At 41.6% G+C, this 26,116-nt stretch overlaps 2 protein-coding genes across 11 annotated transcripts; one reads left to right on the top strand and one right to left on the bottom strand.

Moving 5' to 3' along the window:
• The first annotated feature begins 92 nt into the window (after positions 1-92).
• Positions 93-20,841, top strand: mcf2a (MCF.2 cell line derived transforming sequence a). 10 transcript variants are annotated; one of them, XM_067517576.1, is made up of 30 exons: positions 95-598; positions 5,701-5,769; positions 5,955-6,069; positions 6,442-6,532; positions 7,824-7,943; positions 8,318-8,434; positions 8,542-8,691; positions 8,803-8,918; positions 9,053-9,167; positions 9,400-9,519; positions 9,656-9,847; positions 9,929-10,120; positions 10,244-10,415; positions 10,782-10,858; positions 11,010-11,095; positions 11,213-11,279; positions 11,389-11,504; positions 11,855-11,924; positions 12,033-12,125; positions 12,276-12,368; positions 12,566-12,691; positions 12,786-13,007; positions 13,656-13,748; positions 14,082-14,160; positions 14,346-14,409; positions 15,641-15,741; positions 15,894-16,000; positions 18,086-18,198; positions 18,326-18,429; positions 18,523-20,841. In XM_067517576.1, exons 1-30 carry the CDS (start codon positions 484-486, stop codon positions 18,555-18,557), a joined length of 3,330 nt encoding a protein of 1,109 aa, XP_067373677.1. In that variant the 5' UTR covers positions 95-483; the 3' UTR covers positions 18,558-20,841. The 10 variants fall into 10 exon arrangements, 6 of the variants coding, with proteins under 6 accessions (XP_067373678.1, XP_067373680.1, XP_067373676.1 ...); XR_010915279.1 differs by having other exon boundaries at positions 94-598; positions 15,894-16,016; positions 18,086-18,429; positions 18,523-18,567; XR_010915278.1 differs by lacking the exon at positions 18,523-20,841 and having other exon boundaries at positions 94-598; positions 15,894-16,016.
• Positions 20,239-23,818, bottom strand: f9a (coagulation factor IXa). The gene is made up of 8 exons (XM_067517582.1): positions 23,685-23,818; positions 23,297-23,478; positions 23,195-23,219; positions 22,993-23,106; positions 22,474-22,608; positions 22,048-22,388; positions 21,823-21,946; positions 20,239-21,583 (listed from the first exon to the last, which is right to left on the bottom strand). Exons 1-8 carry the CDS (start codon positions 23,764-23,766, stop codon positions 21,045-21,047), a joined length of 1,542 nt encoding a protein of 513 aa, XP_067373683.1. The 5' UTR covers positions 23,767-23,818; the 3' UTR covers positions 20,239-21,044.
• Positions 23,819-26,116: the final 2,298 nt, after the last annotated feature.

Raw genomic sequence — 26,116 nt, forward strand, 5'->3', positions numbered from 1 at the left:
GTTGGGAGGGAGTTGGCAGTATGTCAGGAGTGGACTCCCGAGCTCTGCTCTGTGCAGAGCTGACGCACTGAAGCTCAGGGAGAGAGAGGGGAGGGGCATGAGAGAGGGAGACAGCAGCGGCCAGATGGAGTCCTGTTTGTTTTGAGTAGCTGTTGCTAAGATCGCAACGGTCAGTCGGCCCCAGTTTGTGAGAGGGTAAAAGATCATCCAAGCCAGCAAACCTCTGTTTTCTGCATGTGAACAGGTGTTCTGGTGTCTGTCTATGCAGCTCAAGGTCAGGAAGATCCAGCAATCTCAGGGAACTGTCCCAGCTGGATCTTGGGACTGCAGAGGCAGGGGGGGTGGCAAAGTTTCACTGATGCAGCTCCCAGCCTGTCTATGCGGGTACTGTGGATGGTTATAGGACTCTGAAGAGGATGTGAGGCCTGGACTACTGTCAATACTCCCACGACATCGTTGGTTCCTGTGTTGGAGTCAAGGGGAATGGGCCAAGCCTCACTGCAGGAGGAGAGAGAGCTGGAGAAAGAGTCCAAGGAGGAGATGGAGAGCTACCACTGCCTTATGCAGGCTGGCTCCCAGCTAGCGAGCACTCTGCAGCGTGAGTACAAATGATCCTGACAGTCCTCATTTAACTTCCTGTAGCTGCTCTTATTATAATCCTGTATTGGTTCTGAAACTATTTCCCATTATTACATTTCACATAGCTCTTCTCAGCACAGCACATTTCAAATGTACTGTGTAGCAGACGGTTATTTAATTTACTATGTGCATTTTAACTTCTGTAAACTATTACATGAGGCAACTGGAGAACTGCACTCTGTTTCTTGGGTTAGTCAGTGTTATTGATGTGCCAGTTTCTGCAGATTTGCTCAAAGAGCCACTGCAGGGATTATGCCAGCTATTTTAAGCTCTCACAGATGGATATTTATCCATAGTAATGATTTGTAGCCTGAATATCTGTAGACTGTGAGCTGTAGATCAGTGTATGACAGTATGACAGTAAAACTTTGCATGCTGTTGATGTCAACTAACACATTTAGAAAAAAAATAAGACATTAATGTAGCCTCCCTCACCAGAGTATATACTGTGTAATGTATTGAGTTACATCGACCAAATGTAACACAGCTTTATCTGTTAGAAGCAAATGAACTTTATACAGATGAGGGTTATGGTCTTTTAATACTATAAACCAATTTTTCAAAAGACTGTTCCATCATTTGAACACTATTAAAAAAATTTGCCAGTTATTCTGAAGGGGGGGTCTTTCTATTAGCAGACAAATGTGAAAAATAAAGGCAAAATGATGGACAGAAAAAGCTCCTCATGTGATTGACAGCTCTAAGGAGCAGCTTCCTCCAGGAGTTATTGTGATTACTTTGGGATCTTGGCAACCTTGGGTGTTGTTTAATTAATGGGCTTTTGCCTCTTTATGTTTCCCCTGGGAACTTTGTACCTGGGCCAAAGTTTGAAGATAACTGAGTTGAAATAGGCCACGCTGGGTGTCATTAATGCCTGGTGAAGGTTTTTTCGGTTGTGTGAAACATGAACCTTGCCCTCGAGGTTTGTCCTAATATACTAACAGGAGATGCCGTAGTGAGCATAAAAACCCTCTATGTGAACCAGTATAACCACAGATTCATTATGCCACCTTGATCTTCTCATAGCACACGTTGTCGTCTCTGCCTTCAACACCTGCAGACTAGAATTCTCAACATCATATGAAATAACTCCTGCTCAAACAAACTCTCCATAAGTGTGTGAACCTTGAAAATAATTCAGGAATTTCAGAGTAAATCTACATTTTACACAATACTCACGACACAGGGCCTGAGACTGTTGTTAGTCAACACCCAATAGACTGTCGTCCCATAGGAGCACAATCTGAAAATCTTCTGTTTGTTGTTCTGCTTTATCAGTTAAGTCTGTATAAACGCATACAGTACATGAGTCATGTACAGACTTAACTGATAAAGTCATGTAACATAACTACTGCAGCCATTACATTAAATCATGAAAAAGTATAATTTTCTTTATACTAACTAAGGAAATTGTTGAATTGTCACTAAATACAAAATAAATGAATCTTGATTAAATCTACATTCTCCATACATGCTTCAGCTCCATCCCAGCTTGCGTTTGCTCTGCATGAGAAATGACAAATAAACTAGTTTCAGATCATAGCTAAGACTTCTCAACTGATATTTTATATGGGTTTTACTTGATGACATTTCACCTACTAGTTCAACTGCTTTTAAGAATTACAAATTGATCATTGAACATAAAGTAAAAAAAGAAACTGAAATTCCTAACACTTTGCAGAATTTACATTTTGTTTCAGTGCTTAGACCTAAGGTGACACGGTCAGTGTGAGTTTTCTCCCCATTGACAGCGTAATGATAAATGCCACACTAAATATTCATGTTCCACAGCACAAATTACAATTACAGTGTGACAAATAGTCTTAAGTGTTCTGAAGTCTAAACATTAAAGCCATTCAGACTGCAGAGCAAAAGATTTTCAAGGTTATTGTTCAGAGTTTACAACCACGCCTTTTAGAGTCTAAACCAATCGAGTTTCCATGCACACCGGCTAGTAAAATTTGCAGTTTCCTTCCTCTCGTTTTTATCAGAATGTAGCCACCCACCAGTCTAATCCCCTTAGCGGTGATGGCTTTGTTTAGTAAAATATCTCATGACATGTGAAAATGTTTACGTGTAAGAGGGGATTTGTTGGTCTGCAAGAGATTACACATGTCTGCTTTTTAGGTCCCTTCAAAATCAGACGGAATAGAACATCCATGCAGGCTATGTTCTCCCCTTTTGCTCTCATTTGGTATATTTCAAAAAGATTTGCTACAGTGGGGTCTGGCACTGTACCATCAGCTGGTCATCAAATTTCTTTTGAGTCATTCACTGTGAAAATACCCATTGATATTTATTACAATACTAATATTATTATATTGTGCAAAATGCAATATAATAATAAACAATAATAATATAATTGTATGTTGTTGTTATTTTTTTTAAAGTGATATTAAGGAAAAGTCAGGTTCTAACAGACTCAACATTTTTGTGTATGCAGCTGTTATTTCTCATTCACATACACACACACACACACACACACACACACACACCCCGATGATGGCGGCTGCCACATAAGGTGGTTATCAGACCCACAGGAACAACTTGGGGGTTCAGGGTCATGTTCAAGGACACATAGCCAGGAGGGTGTCAGACCACTGACCCTGTTTCCCATGGACCACTGCTATACCAACTGAGCCACAGCCCCCTAGTTGTCAGTAAGTAAATCAGTGTAAAACACTGTTTGGACAACAGAGATAAGCTCCTCACCTTCAACTTTGTATGTAGACTAAAAGGATCTGTCTGAGTCTGAATCAGTTTGCCAGCAAATCTCTGTTTCCATCCATACTTTTTCTGCGTGTCACAACAGAAGCAGGACAATTTGTGAATAAAATAATAATCATCAAAAATTGCAATGTGACTTGTGCTGAGGTTATTAATCAACAATGTTCCAGATCTAACTTGGAAAGTAATGCTTGACAGAATTAGGTATTCTGAAATGAGCTGCTTTGGTTTAGAAGCTGACATACTTTACCCTTTAATTATTTCCTGTAATTTGGGTTTTAATGTTGTCAGGCACAAGCGTGCTTGATGGAGTACAGTGAATCTTTATTTAGCATCATGCTTTCTATCGTGGGAGTAGCTGCTAGTTAGACAAAGGGAGGGTGCGCATCTGCACAGGAGTATAACTAACAAGTTTATTAAGCATTGCAGGTTGCAGCACAGGCTTATTCATGTAGGAGATTGCAGTGTGTGTGTGCATCCTTTTCTTTTTTCACAGTTATTTTTTATCCCCCTGCAGTTGCATCAGAATTGGTGCTTTTATTGTGAAAATTGAAATCTTGCACATAACCTCAATAATCATCTGATTTGCCTGCACATTGTTTTACGTGTTAAATCATTCATGGCATAATATGTTGTTGTTACCCTGATGGAAAATATACACCAACATGATAAACATTAATATATTTAGAGTCTGCTTGACCTCCCAAAGGCCTTCTGACCTTGTGTAAAACTACTTAAATGTGGTGGTAACTTCACCCTGTGTCTGTGTGGGCACCGTGCAGCCATTGGGCCTGCTCTTGCACGGCTTGGCTCAACTCTTCTCTGTTACAAACACACATCAAATATTCAGCAGGTACCAGTAGAGCTCATTACTTGCTCGCTGACAGCCCGACGGACACTATTACTGCAGTTGACGCATGAAAAATGACACCCCCTTTTGCTCTTCCTGTGTCTCTCATCTTTTTCTTACTGTGTTTTTATATTTCTGTGCTCTAATCCATTTTTAATGTATCCATCCATTATGGATGAGGAAATGATGAATTGTGAGCAAATTTATTCCCTGTTGATGTGTTGTATAAACTGCTGAATACGGGCAGAGACATTTTGTTTAGTTTAGATTTAACAATTTAGTGCCTTCGTACTGTACAGTATTTAAAGGCTTTTACAAGTAATTTTTATTATCTAGGTCTGGGATACATCTTTTTAGTTAATATGAGCCATTGACTGTGGTTAAGTATATCTGTTTGTTTTCACGCAAATCATAAATGACCACAAAAAAGCAGTAAGTGCCGCGCGTGGCACAACATAATGGAACGGTAATCCAAACATTGTCATTATATTTCAGAATGGTTTGCTATGAGTACAGTCTGAGCATTTGTAAACATAGTGCACGGTTCAGTGTGCCTACCTTAGACACATCGGACTGAATTATTTCTGCTGCACCAGGCTGGGCTATCTGCCAGTAAACCTAACATCACACAAACATCAGTTCAGATGTTGTATAGTAAATGAGCTAATGGGTTTTAATGATGTTATTACCTTCTTGTAACAGATGCAGGATATACATCTGCCACAGAACGGCAACATTTAGAGCCATTTACTGGTCATCGTTTTAGAACACGTGTAGTAAGAGTACATTCGAAATCATCTCAGACCGATTAAGTTTCAGCGAGCCACGATGCCTATTTTGGAATGAAAGCAAATGGGAGATAATTTGTGTAAGATGCTTTCTTTGAATATGATCATTTTAATGTGAAAACACATTCAGTGTGGGTGCTCTGGTGGAAAAGCCTTTGAAATGTCATTTAAATGGTAAATGGTCTGCACTTATATAGTGCTTTTCTACCTATTGGCACTCAAAGCGCTTTACACTGCTTCTTATTCACCCATTCACACTCACAATCACACACACACTCATACACTGATGGCCAGCTGCATAGCAGCTCCCCCAACACTCACCAGGAGCAACTAAGTTGGGGTTCAGTATCTTGCTCTAGGACACTTCGACATGTGACTGGAGGAGGTGGAAATTGAGATTGGTGGACAACCGCTCTACCTTCCTGCACCTCAGTCACATAGGAAACATGCAATTTAGATTTTTACACTGTGGGCCTTCTTGTAATACTTTATATAAATAAAAACAATCGCTAAATAATGGAGATACCGAAGACCCTAATTTCAAAGTCATATCAGGAGTTACACTAAATCTGGAGGCAATATAACAATGCACCGAGCTTTAACCATAACATTGATCCTTGAATGAACTTTATCATGCTCTTTGACCGTGAATACGCCCCTCAAACCTTATTTGGTAAATGTGTGTATCTTTTTTAGAGGTGACTGTCCCTGTGAGCATGAAGGAAGTAGGAGGCTACATAGAGAAACAGGTGGCTTACCTGTCAGGTGATTCATTTTTGATTAATAATTTCCCACACATGGTGTGATATCAAATATCCACTTCTTGTCTCCATTCCATAATCTTTGTGACTGCAACACACCTGCCACCTCTTAACAGTATATCTGCACATAATCACATCTTCTGTCTTATAAAGAGCAGTGATTTTTGTTTTTGTTTTGTTTTTTTCCAGGGGGCCGTGGGGAAGACTCCAGCGTCATCATCACCCTCCCTGAATACTCAGCTTTCAGTGATATTCCAGAGGAAGCTTTAGCCAAAGTCTTTACATACCTCACTCTGATCCCGCGGTGTGTGCTCCTCCATTTATTCCTGTCAGGGTGTCTTCTTTTCCCTTTCTGCAGTGCACCAAAAAACACCAGTGCTCGTATTCTGAGCACAGCTAGTTTCTGCTGCTTCTTAGCTCACAGTGTTAAATGTCCTACTGATGCCTCTATGTCCAAACCTCCCAAAAAATTTGGAGTTTTCCCCTTTCACAATAAAATGTTAATGCACTTAGTTGCAAAGCATGAGTTTAAAGAAGGCACAGTTTGAGCAGCTCACCTGCTCTGGTTTGACTATCCTTTCTCCTTTTCCTGTTTTAAATAATAAAACACTCAGTTTGTGCAAATATAATGTGCAATGATTATCTACAATCTAAAGTGTATGTTTGTCTCCTGCAGAACCAGGCAGCCAGGAGTCAAATTTATCATCATTTTAGACAGAAGACTGGACACATGGGCATCTATCAAAACGGCACTTGCCCGAATAGCAGTGAGTTTGATATTTCTTTTCATTGCGGCCATTCATATCCAATCAGCATTTCTACTGGACTGTTCTGACATCTCACACACACACACATACATCCATCTCTGCCTATAGACGGTTTGGTTTATGAGTTGCTGTCCAAGGTGCTGGAAACCTCCAAGTCAAGGCATTGCTAGTTTACTTTAATGGTGAAGCGTTTTCGGCCTGGTGGATTCCAAGTGGTGCATAGCCTGAAGATTGACCTAAACGTAGCTTGTTCTGAATATCTCATTGCATATTGCTGCCAATGCATGAGTAAGCATAAACTGAGTGATGACGCCAAAGGGGAGGAAAGGATGAGGGAGGTAAGCGGGAGGGAATCATTGCAGTGAGCGCTGCCGCCCTCAGTCTGTGCGCAGCAGCAGCAGCGCTGCGGCTGTGTCCGGCCAGCCGGACGGAGCAGGGAGCTGGATCCTTTTCCTCGGCACCGATTTCCTGCACACATCCCCGAGATGACTACTCACACCATGGCCGATTGCTTTTACCGGCGGGGAGTGCCGAAGATCCGGAGGAACCCGGTAACGAGCTGCTGACTTGTTAAATTCCCCGTCTGGAGAGTTTAGGCTGAAGTTTTTGGGCGGGCAGGGCGACTGCGGCAGTTGCACCGGTTGTGGTGAATGTAGCAGTGCGGTGTAGAGCGCACCGTGCTTAGTCATGAGATTGTCTGAATGAAATCTAATCAGACTGGTGTGCGGTTCTTAATGCGTGCTTATCCTGAAATCAGAAGCCTGAGGTATCGACCCCCGTGGTCGAGTCAGGACAAATGAATGTCAGAAATTGCGTCACATGCAAATTGATTGTTTGTACTTGGAGAAACGATGGCACACATGGGGCTGAAGGCAGTGTATACATCCTGCTGCAGAATTTATATGGGGCTGAGATTTTTGAAGTTACATAATATATCAAAATCATTAAAACTTTAAGTCTATAATTATCCTTGTGTGCAGTATAGTTACAGGCTTATAAGACTTGCAATGTAATCACATTTTGACCTGCTGAAATAGCAGATATGATTTGCACATAACAGTGACTAAACATTGAAGCTGGTGACCTTAATCGCCCAAGTGGGACAAGAGGTGAGACCTGAAGTCCCTCTTCTCCGATATGGAAGCTCAGAGATTGTTATTGCATTTTCTTATCTGTGTGAGTACGCAGCAGTAAACATACAAGAGAAAGGTCTATTTTGGCAGGGTTGTGTAAATGTGCACATGTAGTGGTGTTTTTCTGTTCCGTTGTGACCTTCTCCTCCTGCTTCTAGGCTTCCTTTCCTGGGAACCTCCACCTAGTGTTGGTACTGCGACCCACCAGTTTCTTCCACCGCACAGTTACAGATATTGGCTTTCGCTTTAGCCAAGAGGACTTCATGCTCAAGATGCCAGTAAGGCAGCTCCTCCTCAGTTACCAAACATGTGCCACATCACAGAAAGGTACACTTTGTTCTTGTTAAAGCCCTGATCACCATGAGTGAAATGCTTGGGAACAAACCTAGACTTTTAACCACTGAAAGAAGTATAAAAATGTTGAGCAGTATGTTCAAATATTTCTTTTTGTGGTGAAAACCCACCAGCAGGTTAACACTGGCACAATGAGGTTATTTGATATGTTAAAGTAACGGAATTTATGGGTACATGTGTCTGTTATAGACCAAGGATCTCTCCTGCCATATATGAAACATACATACGATGGGCCTATATTAATTGAAAGTGTCTTTGTGAGCTCTCAGATTGTGTCTGCATCTTCTGCATCATCTAGGTTGTGATGCTGAGCTCTGTCACAGACTTGCTGCGCTACATTGATGAGAACCAGCTGACGTCAGAGTTTGGAGGCACTTTGGACTATTGTCATAGTGACTGGATAGTTTTACGAACGGTACAGTATTTTACAGATCCATTCTGAAACCGTCACACAGTCCTCTCACCACACATAAGCACCAGTATTACAGTGTTTATGTTTTCTGTGTTTTGCTTCCACTTCAGGCTATAGAAAGTTTTGCTGTAACAGTCAAAGATATTGCACAGATGCTGCAGGGCTTTGGCACTGAGGTGGCAGAAACCGATCTCCCTAATGAGGGGAAAGCCATTGAGTCTCTCCTGGAGTCTCACACTGACAAGTACAGGAAACTCAAGGTAGGATTTGTTTTTTATTATATGCATTTTTTAATATTACAACAATGAGATTTGCAAAAGCTCTGCTGGTATTCCATGAAGCACTATTTTGAATGCTGCTCATTTTGACAGGATGCAATCAGGTCTGTGTCGAAGGAGGGTCGTCATCTTCTCTCCAACCTGGAGACCTCTGGTAAGGAGGATGACTCCCAGTGGGACGTGAAGCTGGACTGGGAGACAGTACAGAGGCAAGACTGCAGCTGTTTTCTTTCTTATACTTGGTCAAATGGTAGTGAAGCATGGACGTGGATGCCCTCTGTGGTATAGAAAAAGTTTAATTTGCTATTTACACAGTTCTACAGAGTTTTTACACTGTTTTTAGGCTTCTAGCCCAGCTCAGAGACATGGAGGCAGCGTTCGATGGCTTCTTTGAGAAGCATCATCTGAAACTCCACCAGTACCTACAGTTGCTCAAATATGAGCAAAGCTTTAAGGAGGTGAGGCTTCCCTGTACATATTTTGAGCACATAAAACACTGTACCTCTTTTTGGTTATTTATATTGTCATGTGCAGCTCATCATTTCTAACAGCCTCAGGGGAGAATGTATTTTAATGTTGGGCACACAGTGACATGAATTATCTTGTAAAATCTACAGACACAATATTTAGTGGACAGTTATTCTTGTTGTTCTTCTTGGCCTGTTTGTCTAATGATGAATGTCTGTTAAGATGGAATTATGTCTAGAGCATCTGATGGCTCAGGAGAGGAAGCTGTCCATATCTGTGGACACTCTGGCTCAAACAGAACAGGCCCTCAAAAGGCTGGACAATCTGGAATCTAATGCACAGGTCAGTGTTTTTAAGTCTGATGAATTTATTACTTGTGACAAGCACAAGGTGGGTATAATAAACCTAGAACGTCTCAAAGATAGCAGTGTCCCTTTTTAGCCTAACACCAGTATTTGCCTTTTTGTTTCTCTATCAGGATGTGATAGCTCGAGTCCAGATCATCGTCCTTCACGGGCACCAGCTCTCTGCCAGTCACCACTACGCCATGGCTCTCATTATGCAACGCTGCAATGAGCTTCGCCACTACTGTGATACACTCAATGCTGCTCTCAAGACCAAACACTCTCAACTTTTGCAAATACACCAGCTGCTGCTATGTCTCGGACAGGTATTCGCATATGCTTTCCTTTACATGTACACAAAGACATCCGTACCTTTGTAGTGACAAATATATGTGTTCTACCTACAGGCCCAAACTTGGTGTGATGATGGAGCATATCTGCTGGCCAATCAGCTGGTAGATAAGTTTCAGTCTAAGGAAGGGGCCCAGGCTGCCCTAAGGGATATTGAGAGGTTTCTGGTGGGGGCGCCGTCTATGCTGAGCTCAGGACCTGACATTGTGGCCATGGAGTATGAGGCTGTAATTACACCTCAACTGCAGGTCAGATCTCACAGCTGTAATAAATCTAAACAAATACATAGTTTGACAATGTCACCACCGTTTCCCTATCAGTGCGATTTCTGGATGTTACACAACAGTTGTGTTCTTCGGTCTCTCCGTTAGGCCGAGATTGGGAAAACCTTTGAGAAACATGCAGCAGTGCAGCAGATGATCCAGAACCGACAGGCTTGTCTTAGGAAGTTGGCTGATAAACATGTCCGACCGGTTCAACTGGTAGCTCCCAGGCCTGAAAACCCACCACGCACCAAGTCCCCACTCTTCTCCCCCAAGCATGGTACAATACAGTTATGACCTTTAACATATACGATTCACATCTCTAAAAAAAAAAAAAAGACCCAATATGCTTCTGAATCAGTGTTGGGGATAGCAGGCCTCTTTTACAGACAAGCTGGAAGGTTGAACTTTTAAAGTATTTGCATTAATTCAGATCCACCATGACTTTTCTAAATTACTTAGGATCATAACAGATCATTGGCAGGGTAAACAAGGCTGAGGCTATTATAATAAGGAAGTGTGCATAATTATAAAAATATAATTTGATTATCTTATTAACTATCCATCCCCTTATTACATGTCATCAGAGTATATGGAGATCTACTTTGTGTGAATTACACTGTTAATAGCGATTTGGTTTTTACAGCTGATGGTTTGAAGTTCACATTTGACCTTTCTCTGCCTGGAAAAAGAGCATCCCGGAGGAGCCCCAACCCGAGAAAAGTAGGTGAAAAAAAACCCCAAATAAAGCATTTTATTTATTCACTTTACTGTCACAGTTGCATTGAATTCCCCAAACCGTTTATTTCATTTAAATTAGTTCCTTTCTATCTCTAATATTTTCTCAAAATTCATGTGCTGTTGATGTGCTCAGATAGAGGTGATCCACGACTACCAGGAGAGCCGGAGCTGCTTGTCCTACAGTCTGGAGGGTGAAGACAGCCCAGATCTCCTGAAGCGGTGAGGAGAACATCTGTCTGTTCACAGTATTGCTTTTGATGGTGTTTACTTTGGGATTTATCTTCATTCACTGCTAATGATGCCCTCTTGCCCTCTCGCTGTATGTTTGTGTCACAGCCACGTGATGAGGGAACTTGTAGAGACAGAAAGAATCTACGTTGAGGAGCTGCTGTCAGTGCTGCTGGTGAGTCACTCTCATGCCCAAGTTAAATGATTCCTGCTAATCCATTGTATTACGTATTCATTAACCATTTACTACCTTGTAAATATGTATCTTTAACAACATACTGCAGGGGTACAGGGCTGAGATGGACAACCCAGCTATGTCGGGGCTTTTGCCCCCAATCCTGCGCAGCAAAAGAGACATCCTCTTTGGAAACATGCCTGAGATCTATAGTTTCCACAGCAGGCAAGTGGTTCATGACTCACTTTCACTGCTGTACCCACTCAAAGCTTGACCACCACAATGTCACACAAAATCAGATAGTTATGTCGAGAATTTTATTGATACTACTTCTAGAATCTGAATGAAATTGCCAATCTTCTTACCACTTTAGGAAAAAAACGTAAAATAAAGAATAAAGAGTGGACCTTTTATTATTACTGGTCTTTCCATGATATCTGTCCATATTCTAGCCGTAAATAACTGATTGTTTGTTCTGTAGTAGCATCACTCATGAATAGGTAGATGTAAGTTTATGGACTGTGCTTGATGTGTGCGTGTTTTGAGATCTGATTCTTTGCTCCTGGTCCTTTCAGGATTTTCCTTCAGGCATTGGAAGGATGCTTAGAGACTCCTGAAGGTGTAGGAGCTTGCTTTCTGCAACGGGTGAGATAGTAAATGTTTACATTTAACACTCATTTATATTTTGATCATTTGTACATACCTTGTTTGGAAATTGTTCAGATATATAGATGTCTTCCTTGTTTTTCTTAGAAAGAAAGTTTCAAGATGTACGAATGCTACTGTCAGAATAAGCCCCGCTCTGAGGCACTGTGGAGACAATTCTCAGACTCTGCCTTCTTTCAGGTCAATTTTGTCATGATCTCAACTCCCATCAGTGATTTTACAGTTTGTTCACTGTTCTGGTATCATGGTAGAAGTTACAGAAATACATGTGTTCTGTCAGTATCTCTGACAAACATTACATTGTGGTTAATTTTTTTCTTCTTTATAAAGGAGTGTCAGAAAAAGCTGGAGCACAAATTGGGCCTCGATTCCTACCTGCTGAAACCAGTCCAACGCCTTACTAAATACCAGCTGCTGCTTAAGGTTAGACAGAAAGTGACATCACATACTGTACACACAAAGTCAATTGCTTAAAACATGCATGTTAAACTGGCTATTTTGTGCTATATTTTTATGAGATTTAAAACTACATACATATGTGCAATTATTAGTTCTGGATAAAATGACAGTTGGGTAAGTTGCATGTATTAGCTTACATGTGTGTGTTTGTGTATTCACAGGAGCTGCTAAAATATAGTACAGACTGTGAAGGGGCTTCAGAACTGCAGGGGGCACTAACAGCCATGCTGGACCTGCTGAAATCAGTCAATGACTCCATGCATCAGATAGCCATCACAGGTTATGAGGTGACACCAATCTGTTCTCAACTTCTCAATATCTAAACTGTAAATTTTACAGATTAACTATTTACACATACATTCTTCCTTACATTTTACGCAGGGAGACCTTTGTGAGCTGGGCCGTGTGTTGATGCAGGGCTCGTTCAGCGTGTGGCTCAGCCATAAGAAAGGTGCCACACGTATGAAAGAGCTGGCTCGCTTCAAGCCGATGCAGAGACACCTCTTCTTGTACGAGAGAGCGCTGCTCTTCTGCAAGCGGAGGGAGGAGCATGGAGACAGCTGTGACAGGACCCCCTCATACAGCTTCAAGCACTGTCTCAAGGTTGTTCTTCATATGTGTTCATACAGAATACACTAGTTTTTATTTGTAGCCCAGTTGTTAAAATATAGTATAATGTGTTTTAAATGTGAATACCAAGACTAGACAGTGAGTAATATTTAGTGAGCTGAACTCATTGATATTTAATTCCATGGACATAAACTCTTAAGTGGTTATGTACATGACCGACTTCCAAAAACCGAGCTTTCATTACTAAAACTTTAACTTATGTTAAAAGATATGTTACATTAATGTTAATCACACAAAATAACTTGTCAAAATCATGTCATGTTCCCTATATACTCGCTTCACCAATAAGTACTGACGTGAATCTACTGGTGACACATAGCTAATATTGGTGTCTGTGCTGTTTTCTTTTAACACGTGTAAGTTGCTCAGCTGGCCACAGACACCGGTGTTTTCCTGTCAGATTACTTCTGTTCTATGTGTTGATGTGCAGAGTGTGTCACAGCTGGTGTCACACTAAAGCTGCTGCTGCTAGTCTTGATATATTATTGAGGATGTGGGGAGGAAGCAGTCACACAGCGGAGGTGTGGGTGAATGTTTGTGTTCTGACAGGACAGATGTGTTACATGATGTAAGTCTGATGTGCTGTGTGTGTCGCTGTAAACGGGATACGTCTCTTGGCAGATGACTGCTGTGGGGATCACAGAGAATGTTAAGGGAGATGTGAAAAAGTTTGAGATCTGGTACAGTGGAAGGGAGGAAGTGTACGTGGTTCAGGTAAGGAGTCTTCAGAAGATTAAATCAAGTAACTCACTCACAATTCAGCCCTTCCTCAATTTTACTACTAGTTGTTATGAGGAGTAGTTTCTAATCCCTCCACATAAAGCTGCAATGATTAATCCATTAAGACTCAGTCATCAGTCTTATTTTTGTTTTTTAGAAATAACATGCTGACAGTGTACATAACACCAAATTGATTGACTTAATGGCAAATAGACTCATAACAAAAGAAATGAAATACTGTACTTATCAAATGATGAAAAGAAATAAGCCCACTATTAAACCCACTGCCTGCCTTGTTTAGCATGTTGTTATGTTTCTGTCTCTCAGGCTCCTACAGTGGAGGTGAAGATGGCCTGGCTCAATGAGCTTCGCAGGATCCTGACTAACCAGCAAAAGCTACTGAGAGGTCTGTGAAAACCTGCAGTAAAGTTAACTTGGTGGAATCTAAACACAAAGGTCCACTCAGTAACTTTTCACAGCAACACTCACACAAAATGTTAATATTAAAAAAAACAAAAAAAAACCAAACAAACCTAGAAATAAATTAAATCCCGCTTCATATTACAATACCTGGTTTCCGTCTCCTCACAGATGAAGCATATCAACATGGCCACACTGTTGAACACATGCAGCTTTCTCCACCACTCGCTGAGAGGTCAGTGCCTGTGGACCTTTACAGATATAGTAAATATAGTAGTTTGTTAAGTGCATGATGAAGGAGTTGCAGAAATGTAGAAAAAGAGCCACATGCAGCCACAGCATTACTTGCTGAGAATTGATATTTAATTAAATGACTATCATTTCATGTTACCCTGGTAGAAGGCTTTTTTTTGTGTGTGTGTGTGTGTGTGTGTGTGTGTGTGTGTGTGTGTGTGTGTGTGTTTGTGTGAGAGAGAGAACGGGCGTAGGCCCTACTCTGTCCACTGCTGTCTAGTTGCCTATCCCTACTCCTCCCATCCCCTACCTGCAGGGGCATGCGGCCGTCGAGAGGGGTTCCCAGGGGCTGTCTGCCGGGGCGGGATTTTGTCTCCCTGTCAGCTGACGTGTTTCTGTGTCTACGTTCCCGGAGCCCCTGCCCCAGAAGCCCCCGGCAACGGCCCCGGCCGCGCCCCCACCATCGTGCCCAGCACCACTGACCTGCCCTAATGCTCAGTGGTAAACTCAGCCTGGCTCACCTTGCCCTGGCATCACCCACATGGCTTGGGGTCCAAAAACCCAGGGCTGCTGTGTTTGCATACTGATCATCACCTGCACCCATTTTACAACGTCAATCTAATTTGGAACCGATCTCTCAGTCCTGTGTCTCAGCAGCCCTTCCATGGTATCTCTGACATTGTATTAAACACAGCTTATTAATGCATCTCAGATTTGCTAGTTTGCATGATAAGCAAAGAGCAAACAAAATAGTTTTGGTTTCAGTCCATGAATTTCCTTCATTTCGTCATGACAGCTTCTTTTTAAGCTGGGGCTCGTTTTTTGAGATCTAATCAAGCTACTGTAGAATTTGCTCTCCAGAGTCATTCTAAATTTGGATCTTAATAAACCGAGACCAGATATTCCCTTGTGCTGACACATGTCTGTCATTCAGTGGTCTGTGAGTCCTTTCTTCCACCTTTGGCAAAGAAGCTTACACATTGCTGCTCAGTGTTCTGCCCTGCTGTCTGTCTGGTGCCTGAATGGCGATGGCTGTGTGAGAAAAAACAGGACAGAGATGTTCCTTAGCACTGATCTGGGGCCAGCTTTACTAATTATCTACTCTTTTGTTTATAGAGCAGAATTAGTAAGAGAGAGTTGACCCTAGATTGAGTGGCTAAGTATAACATCTATCCTGACTGTATGCTGACTGCGCCAAGCATTTGGTGAGTTGTTGTGTATTGTTATCCTAGCAACCAGCAGAGGGCATCAGTGAGTTCAGAGGACACCGAGTCAGGGAGGAGCAGTCCAGACCCTCCGCTCCATTCCACAAAACACCAGCACAACCGAAGGAGTGAGTAAGCCATAATTACAAGTGACAAAGGGGTCATCATCATGTCGTCATAGTTACTAAGCATCTACATGGTGCCTTTAAGGTTTAGTATTCTGACAAATATTAATTATTGATTAGCACCCGAAAAAAACAAAGTCACGTCTTTGTCATAGGTTGGCCGGGAGCTCATCACTCCGTAGACATCTGCGAGGGTCTGGAGTGGTCTGGAGGTCAGGAGGCTTTCAACCCATCTGACACAGATGATGAAGTTTTGCAGCTGGTGAGATTAAATACAAGTAAATAAGATACATCAAATAATAAAGAGTAGAACACAAGTAGACGTAAAGCCAGAACTAGAATTTGATCAACGTCTTTCATACATTTTTTAATGTCTTTTAATATGTTGGTCGAAAATTATGGTTTACCATTGATGCATTAATTTAACAGTTTCTTTCAAGTTTGTCATATGTTTTCAGCAACAAGGGGTTATTTACAATAATTTTTTTCATCACAAATTAACATTAAACTTAATACTAATAAAAAGTTCAAAAGGTTTGGTCCCCTCATTCAGTTTACATAGGGTGGCCAAAATATTCGAACTCAATAATAAATAGAGAGTACATTTGTTTGTAATATTTTAAATTCATTTTTAGGGAATTACTTTTGTATGCTACACACCCAAGAAAAATGCAACCACACGAGCACGAGCCAGAAACTGGATTGTGCCGGTCTCAAGTGTGGATAAATGCAGAGGGTTGTGTCACGAACGACATCCAATGTAAAACACATGCCAAATTAAACAGCAAAGCAAATCTGACTCCCACACCAGATTGGTCAGGACCTGGGTTAACAACTGCCGCCACAGGTGCTGTTGACCAACAGGGTGCTGATGGAAATTGGGCTACTGTTGGTTGAAGAAGGAAAGGAGTCAGGTGTGTTCTTGGCAGATGCTCCCTGACTTTGCAAAGAGAATGGAAATGGGTGTAGTGGTGGTGAGGAAGATGAGGACTAAGGTAGAGCAGAGGACAAAGTGGTGGAAGTTGAAAAAGGAAGAATGTTGTGTAGTTTTCAGGGAGGAGCTGAGACAGACTCCGGGTGGTCAGGAGGTGCTTCCAGATGACCGGACCACTACAACTAATGTGATCAGGGAGACAGGTAGGAGGGTACTCGGTGTGTAATCAGGAAAGAGGAAAGTGGACAAGGAGACTTGGTGGTGGAACGAGGAAGTTCAGGACTGTATACAGAGAAAGAGGTTAGCTAAGAAGAAGTGGGACACTGAGAGGACTGAAGAGAGTAGACAGGAGTACAGGAGTACATTACAACGTAAGGTGAAGGTAGATGTGGCAAAGGCCAAACAAAGAGCATACGAGGACTTGGACACTAGGTTGGACACTAAAGAGGGAGAGGTGAATTTGTACAGGTTGGCCAGAGAAAGAGATAGAGATAGAGATGGAAAGGATGTGCAGCAGGTTAGTGTGATTAAAGATAAGGATGGAAATGTATTGACAGGTGCCAAGAGTGTGATGGGAAGATGGAAGGAGAACTTTGAAAAGTTGATGAATGAGAAAAATGAAAGAGAGCGAAGAGGAGACTGGTGTGGAGCAGGAAGTAGCAAAGATTAGTAAGAGTGAAGTGAGGAGGACGTTGAAGAGGATGAAGAGTGGAAAGGCAGTTGGTCCTGATGACATACCTGTGGAGGTATGGAAGTGTTACAGAGGAATAAAGCTGATGAGCCAAACAATGAAGTTGTGGGAAAGAGTAGTGGAAGCTCGGCTAATTGTGGTATTGTATGTGGAAGTCTGGAGTGGCAGAGAAGTATATTAGAGTGGTGCAGGACATGTATGAGAGCTGTAAGACCGTGGTGAGGTGTGCTGTAGGTGTGACGGAGGAGTTCAAGGTGGAGGTGGGTCTGCATCAAGGATCAGCTCTGAGCCCCTTCTTGTTTGTTCTGGGGATGGACAGGCTGACAGATGAGGTTAGACAGGAATCTCTATGGACTATGATGTTTGCAGAGGACATTGAAATCTAGAGAGGTGGAGGTCTGGCTGCTTAGTCAGAGCAAAACTGAATAAGTGTGTCAGTGAGAGGGACCCAAGTGGAACGGTGAGGTTACAGGGAGCAGAGGTGAAAAAGGTGCAGGACTTTAAGTACTGAGGGTCAACAGTTCAGACCAGTGGAGAGTGTGGAAAAGAGGTGAAGAGGCGAGTGCAGGCAGGTTGGAACAGGTAGAGAAAAGTGTCAGGTGTGTTTTGTGATAAAAGAGTATCGGCAAAAATGAAAGAAAGACCTTTCTTTAAAAAGAGTTTTCTAAATAAAGATGCTGTATAAATAGTTTTTAGTCTTACCATGTGTCCTTCCGTGTCAGTCTCCAGGCAGATACAGAGCTTTGGCTGACTATCTTCAAAATGGACCAGACAGCATCACCATCAAACGTGAAGACATCATTCAACTGCAATGTGAAGTAAACAAGGGTCGCTGGTGATTTTTTTTTTCTCTCCAGCCTATCAACACTTTCAGTAAACTATACTGTTCCAGTAATGAACCCATTTTTTTCCACTTTTTTTCCCTCTATCTCAACCCAACCTAATTTTTCTTAATTCTTCAGGATGGTTAAAAATTTGAGTCGGAGACAAGAGGGCTTCATAGCAGCTGCTAGCCTGCAAATGGTGATTGGAAACAGCAGTCGAGGACACTCTTCAAGTCTCGGGGGTATGGGGTTCCAAGATGACAATATAACATTGACCTATATTATTTCTGACTTAGATTTTCAACTATACAGACAATTTATTTTTTGTTGAACAGGGAACCTAAAGGCAAGAAAGCTCAGCTCCCCATAGAGAAGAAAGCACAGAATGTGAATCTAACATTTACCTGTGGATGATGAACAACAGACTGAGCCATAACTGTCTCAAACCTGCATCAGCCCCCCACTCCTCATGCCTGGTGCCGTCTGCTTTTCTTCAGCACAGTTAAATCATTACAAAGAAAAAGAATGTAGGAATCTAAAGACCAGTATTGCTGAATGAGCCATGGCATCAGTGCAGACGCACAGGAACTGTTTAGCCGTGCTGGACAATCAACAGTTGATCTATGGATTCTGATGCGTCTTCCTTTTTTCTGACTGGTGATGAGATTCTGATGGGTCTTCCTTTTTTCTGACTGGTGTTGAGTATCTTGTTCTTCTCCATCTGCAACACACAAAGTCATGAGGTTGCTGCTGCTGCAACAATGGCTCATTTTGCAAACTGTAGACAAACATTTTTCAATCCTTTTTCCAATCTGTGTGTAATCTTGTTTGTCTCAGTATGTGTTGGATGCTTAGCCAGGATTTGCCTGCAACATTTCTTAAAGACTTTTTTACATATACTGTATCATTTGTAACATTTAACATACATCAGTGTTTCATCTTTGTGTAGCGACTGTAACTGACATTTTTCCTATATTTCATTACTTAAGGCACCAATCTTTCGAACATTTAAGGAGTTAAAATGCCAAAATGTGCCATGCCATGCTGCCTTTTTTTTTATTTCTGCTCTTTTGGAGTCTCGTGTATGTACGTGTTTGCAAAATCAAAGGGACTTCTTGCATTAACTTGACCTCACAAATACCAACGGCCACTTTAATAGGGTGGATGGACATTAGATCCAAAACAACCACCTGTATACTGAATGTGTTCTTTGCTCACTGCTTTACCTCTTTTCACTGTATGCATTTCCCCTAATTTATGCTGTCATTTTCTTTATACTTGAATTCATGATGTGTTAGTAAGGCAGGGGGAGGTCCCCCCTGCATGCAGGCAGCCGTTGACATATCATTGATGGTAACGTAAGACAAAGGCGATACAAGATGAAGATTGATAAACGAATGGAAGGCATGGGCCGCCGAGCACTAGACACTGTCTTTTACCTCAGGGTCTTTTGGGAGGCAACTGTCAGTCAAAGCGCTGAGAAGGAAGAGTGAGGCAAAGTAAAAGAAACAGAGAGATTCTTCTTTGTGCCCCCCCTTCTATCAAGTAGGCCGATTGTTTCCTCCACACTACTACAGCTTAGTTAATTTTGAGTTTTCCATTAAAAGGGAGTCTACAACAAATGTGAAATATACCCTCTGTGTCATAATTAAATATTGATTGCAGACTTTATCACATCAAATCGAGGCCCCGGTTGGAGGGCTGTCTTTGATACACTGTGTTTGATATGGAAATAAGTCTAGCAGGCAGCAGGGGCCGCTGCGCACCACACGTTTCCTATGTTGTTAATTTATTTATTTTGCTGTCATGTTGTTGAGGTATCTGTGCAGCCCCGAATGAAATTACATCTTCATATATTTACTGGAGCTATGCTTGACTGCATACAAACCCTCTTTATTTTTTATTTTAGCTTGTATGACAAAATTCAATGGTTCCTTTGTAACTTCAATCCAAAATGCTGCAGATTTTGCACAAAGTTTCCAGGTTGGAAAATATAAACAAAGAAATTGCTTGAAATGTTATGTATTCTAAATGAGCCAAGTAGCCCAAGCTTGTTGCTGAATGTCTCTTTATGATAAAAATGCAAGACAATTGAACAATGAGCAGCTTTGTATTAAACTGGCTTCTGTTTGTACAGCTCCGGTTATACATGTGTGCGCGCACATGCACACACGCACACACACAGCTGAAAGCTAAGGCTATTCTTTTATATACACTGTAGTTTAATCCAGTATTTCTCTATACTTTTTTAGAGAGACTAATTTATATGTTCAAAACCTTCTCTAAATTTTAGGTCAACTATAGTTGACCTGGGTTTGCAAAGGTCCTTATTGTTTTTCTGCTACTGCATACTAGCATTTATAAAACAAATAAACCAGCAGATGGGAGTAATGCATTTGAAGTGACAATACATAGTCAGCACATTTTAAGTATTACACATTTTTGAAAAGACATGTAACAAAGTATAATCAAAACATTTTAAACATGCATTTTGTTTAGTATTCAAACCACTTTCTTGGGTGATCAACATGGTTGAATTAATTAGTCATTCAATGTAAATTGCATTTTTTTAATACTCCTCCTACATGTACCGTTTTCAACCACATACTCCACTTTTAGTACTGTTGCATTAATAAAACCATATTAAAAACTTACTTATCTAGTTGTGTTTCCCATCTAAATCCGAATCCTATGAATTGTTTGCCAAATGTCTTTGGCAAATTGCAATTTGTAAGTCTTTCCGTGAAGTTGAAAGAGTTTTTTTCAATTGTAATACATCTGTAAAAAAGATTTTTTTAAATCTATGATTATTGAATTTAAGGGTCAGGATCACATCAAATATCAGCCTTTGTTTAGATTATCCCATCACACTCTTTATCCAGCTGTAATAAAAAGACACACGTGTGTACACACCAAACTTTCCATCTTTTGCACATTCTTCCCCCCAGCTCACGATGCCTGTCAGGAACCACGTGCCATGAACAATGTTTGCATGAGGACCTCCGCTGTCACCCTGACAGGCATCTTTGGCCTGATTATAATAACCTGCACAAAACATGCCAGGTGTGATCCTATTGCTTTGCATACACTTTGACCGATCTGTGAAGGGAACCTCCACCTTCTGTAATGTATCAGCTGTGGATCCAAGGTAGCGTGTTCGACCCCAGCCACTGACTGTAGCAGGGGAAGAATCCTTTACTAGATCTTCAGTGAATGCGTTGGGTCCTATGCAGATAGGTCGGACAGCTCTGGAGAAAGTGATGTTTTTTTTCGTGTACAACAGGGCAATGTCATTGCCGTACAAGCTCACACTGGCATTATAGTTGGGGTGTAGGTGCTGCTTCAAAACATCCAGATCCTGCTCTGTGCCCTCCTTGAGATGGATGTTATTCTCCCCTGCAGGTAGAGGTATTAGAAACAGACATTAAGATTCCTGTGTATATTCTACAATAACGTGCTAGATGCTGCAAAGCACAGACCCAGTCAAATAGAAATTACTCCCTTTTCTGATAGTCTTATGTGAAAGTAAACGGAGTAACCTAAGAAAAGCAGCAATAAGACTTCATAATCAAAACGTAATTTAAGTTCCATTACTCGGCACTACCCCATCATGTTTCAGCGTAGGTGAATCTTACCCACTCGAATGAAGAATGGGCCTTTCACCTCCACTAGGCAGTGAGCAGCTGTAATAACCCAACGTTGACTGAGGATGGAGCCCCCACAGAACACCCGACCGCTAGCCCGTGCTATCAAGGCCACCTAATTAAAAGAGAAAAAAGAAAATGTGAATAGCTACAAGAAAGTGAAGTAATTACAGCTCATCATATTAAATACATTAATGTTTTACCGCTATACAATACCTGCCATGGGATCTCTCCTGTAAGCACCGTCGTACCACCTAGGATGCGTTTAATAAAATGTGGTGGCTCTTCGGCTTCATCCATGAGATCCGTGGGATCCTCCTCCTCCTCCTTACTGTACTCCAATAGAGGCAGTTTCTTTCCATACTGTTTTCTTAAAATTGTATTTGTGGCCAGAGCAGATTCTGTGGTATTAGCTGGAGATGAGGGAGCTAGTGTAGTTTTAGTGGCATTGAACAGTGAAGTCGTGTTGTGCGGGCTTGCAGGTTGATAGCTGAGCAGAGACCTTTTAGCTTTGGAAGTTACTGCTGTCAGAGCAGTTCTGCCACATGGGAATTTAACTAGCGATGTGAGAAACAAAGAATCATACAACCATAATCAGCATTATTATAATTAACACAATGTTATTTAGAAATATGTGAATACCTCCTGGTTCACAGCTTAAGCCATCTGCCATCAGCCTGTATCCTGTCACACAGGAACATTTTCGTCCAGTGCTTCCCACTGACTCACAGAAGTGCATACATCCTCCATTGTTCACATCACATCTTTTTGCCACAACTGAAGACAAAAATGGAAAATAAATAAATAAATGTTTTCTATTTTGACACACATTGTTTTTGTTGTCATTACCACATTTCTCTTTTGTAAGGCACCTTTAGCATTGTCAGATGAGTGTAAATCTGCTAAATGCAGCCACTTCTCACAGCAAGGGCACCTTGGCTGCTGTTTATAGAATTACCAAAAGGACACAAAACCTAATTTTGGAACCTAAAGCCAGACTGACGCTCGATGTAAGCCATTGATTTAGGGAAAAAAAGTCATCTGTCTGTTCATCCTTTGAGAATAAGATATGATCAGATCAGGTCTAAATGTTCTCAGTATAGAAATCCCTTTTGAAATCCCTTTTTAAAACACATTTTTAAAACCAGCAACAGAACTTACCAATCTCACAATTCTCGCCAGTGAAGCCAGACACACATGTGCAGGTATAGTATCCAATAAAGTCTTTGCATGTCCCCTGGTTCAGACATGGTCTTGATTCACATTCATTGCCGTCTGAGAAAAGCCCGGCACACTAAGTGAACATGTTCACATTCTACTGTAATTGATACTGGTAAAAGTCTGATAATAAAAACATTCATACCACTATATTTTGCCCAGAACTCCATCTAAATACAAAATAAAGTCTCTGATGAACACAACCAGTAAGAACAACAATATTTGTAAAATATTTTAAAATACATACAGTCTTTTCATCATTCTCAAAGATCTCCCTGGCTTCTTCAAAATCACAAACTTCCTCAGTACACTCTCTCTCCAAGTTGCCCTTCAGCAGCTCTTCCAGAAACCCGGTGTTATGGCGTTTGATTCTCAGCAGAATGCTGCCTGCTGCTTGACCAGAGAGAAACACTGGGCCTGAGCCTGGAGCTACAGTGTGAAAAAAATTATTACAGAATGTTGAGGTAAATGTCTTCATCTTGTAGGTCACAACAACAACATTACAGAAAATCTATTGCAAATAAATGAAACTACAACACTCCACCTGCCATGTCTAGTTTTTATAACAACGTATAAGATTAGACAAAGAAAACTAACATAATTATGTCTGAGCATCACAAATAATCTGAGAATACCTCCAGAGATCAGTCGAGAGCTCAAAAGTAACAAAGACAGCAGATATAAAGAAAAAAATGCCATTACAAACTGCTGTGACATCCCCACTGCCAACTTGGACGATCACTCCAAAGTACAAAACTTTGTTTACACATGTACGCTAACAAGTATTTGCTCAGACAAAAACCTGCATATGCCAGAAAAAGCTTGTGTGTCACCATGCACGTACACAAAAGACAAAGACTGGAATTTGTGTTGCTGTTTTTGTTTAAATGTTACCAAACAGTGCAGCACAACAAAATAAAGCATTAACCAGTTTCATCTGATGATGTTTGTTAAAAAGTAAAAATAATTTTAGTCTTGTTTAAGCCCAGGCCCAAGTTGAAAATATGCACTTTGGGTTTTTCACCACAAGATGGCGAACATACACCAGTCATTCAAGTGGGGCCAACTAGTGATGGGATAATGTGGCTAAGAGTGTAAGACTGACAATAGGGACTTTGAATGTTGGGACTATGACAGGGAAGGCTAGAGAGTTGGTTGACATGATGGAGAGAAGGAAGGTGGATATACTGTGTGTCCAGGTGGAAAGGTAGAAAGCTTAGGAGCAAGTTGTTCTTCCAAGGGTCAGATAGGAAAAGAAATGGAGTAAGAGTTATCCTGAAAGAGGAGTTTGTGAGGAACGTTCTAGAGGTGAAAAGAGTATCAGATAGGTTGATGAGTATGAAGCTGGAAATTCAAGGTGTGATGTTCAATGTTGTTAGTGGTTATGCCCCACAGGTAGAATGTGGGTTAGAAGAGAAGGAAAAATTCTGGAGTGAGTTAGATGAAGTGATGCAGAGCATCCCCAGAGGTGAGAGAGTGGTGATTGGTGCAGATTTCAATGGACATGTAGGTGAAACGAACAGAGGTGATGAGAATCTGATGGGAAGGTTTGGTCTTCAGGACAGGAACACAGAAGGACAAATGGTGGTACACTTTGCAAAGAGGATGGAAATGGCTGTAGTGAACACTTTCTTCCAGAAGAGGCAGGTACATAGGGTGACATAGTGCTGAGGTAGAAGCACTCAGGTGGACGACATCTTGTGTAGACATTGTAACTAAATGAGATCAGTGACTGCAAAGCATTGGTAGGGGAGAGTGTAGCCAGATAAAACAGGATGGTGGTGTGTAAAATGACTCTGGTGTTGAGGAAGATGAAGAGGAAAAAGGCAGAGCAGAGGACGAAGTGGTGGAAGTTGAAAAAGGAAGAATGTTGTGTAGTTTTCAGGGAGGAGCTGAGACAGACTCTGGGTGGTCAGGAGGTGCTTCCAGATGACTGGACCACTAGAGCTAATGTGATCAGGGAGACAGGTAGGAGGGTACTCGGTGTGTAATCAGGAAAGAGGAAAGTGGACAAGGAGACTTGGTGGTGGAACGAGGAAGTTCAGGAGTGTACACAGAGAAAGAGGTTAGCTAAGAAGAAGTGGGACACTGAGAGGACTGAAGAGAGTAGACAGGAGTACAGGAGTACATTACAACGTAAGGTGAAGGTAGAGGTGGCAAAGGCCATCCTTACTCCCTACATAGGGAGCTGCATTGTGTCTTCGTAGATTTAGAGAAAGCCTATGAAAGGGTGCAGAGAGAGGAGCTGTGGTATTGCTGTGGTATTGTATTGTATATATTGTATCAGGAAGTCTGGAGCGGCAGAGAAGTATGTTAGAGTGGTGCAGGACATGTATGAGAGCTGTAAGACCGTGGTGAGGTGTGCTGTAGATGTGACAGAGGATTCAAGGTGGAGGTGGGTCTGCATCAAGGATCGGCTCTGAGCCCCTTCTTGTTTTTTCTGGCGCAGGTGGAGCAAAATCTAGAGCTTTTCTAGAGATCCAGAGGAATGAAGGATACATGTGTGTCAATGAGAGGGACCAAGGGGGAATGGTAAGGTTACAGGGAGCAGAGGTGAAGAAGGTGTGAAAAAGAAGGACTTTAAGTACTAAGGGTCAACAGTTCAGAGCAACTGAGAATGTGGAAAAGAGGTGAGTTTAAGATGTTGAGGTGGTTTGCTCATGTTCAGAGAAGAGACCGAATATATCAGGATGCAGCTGGAGGAGGTGGAGGTCTAGAAGAAGAACAAAGAGGAGCTTTATGGATTTAATGAGAGAGGACCGGAGTGCAAAAAATACAGTTACATTAAGACTTACAGGAACTTCAGTGAGATTGTTAACTTATTTTCAAACTTTTTAAAAATTTTTGGTCCACATATCATTTCATAATTCTTCCTTTCTAATCAATATGCAGCGGTCTAAGGTGATGTGAAGCTTGTGCTGATTCAGCTTGCCAGCTGAAGATTAAAGGGGTCTGGTGTCATTGTGTGGTCTGGAGTATAAGATGCAACCCATCACTGGCACTGAAATCCCCCCAGTGGGAGTCTAACGTCTTCTCAAGTGTTGGCAACTATTGATTGGAGGCATTT

This window comes from Channa argus, chromosome 10 (assembly GCF_033026475.1).
Source record: "Channa argus isolate prfri chromosome 10, Channa argus male v1.0, whole genome shotgun sequence".
In the NCBI taxonomy this organism is placed as follows: Eukaryota; Metazoa; Chordata; class Actinopteri; order Anabantiformes; family Channidae; genus Channa; species Channa argus.

What these genes read in the sequence shown, in the direction of transcription:
- mcf2a (XM_067517575.1), top strand. Translation starts at nt 484, where the DNA reads ATGGGCCAAGCCTCACTGCAGGAGGAGAGAGAGCTGGAGAAAGAGTCC. An exon ending in ACTGGATAGTTTTACGAACG is followed by an intron (nt 8,435 to 8,541) that starts GTACAGTATTTT and finishes CTTCCACTTCAG; the next exon opens with GCTATAGAAAGTTTTGCTGT. An exon ending in GGAGCCCCAACCCGAGAAAA is followed by an intron (nt 10,859 to 11,009) that starts GTAGGTGAAAAA and finishes TGATGTGCTCAG; the next exon opens with ATAGAGGTGATCCACGACTA.
- f9a (XM_067517582.1), bottom strand. Translation starts at nt 23,766, where the DNA reads ATGTCACAGCAGTTTGTAATGGCATTTTTTTCTTTATATCTGCTGTCT. An exon ending in GTTCTGGGCAAAATATAGTG is followed by an intron (nt 23,107 to 23,194) that starts GTATGAATGTTT and finishes GGCTTTTCTCAG; the next exon opens with ACGGCAATGAATGTGAATCA. An exon ending in CCCATTCTTCATTCGAGTGG is followed by an intron (nt 21,584 to 21,822) that starts GTAAGATTCACC and finishes CTCTACCTGCAG; the next exon opens with GGGAGAATAACATCCATCTC.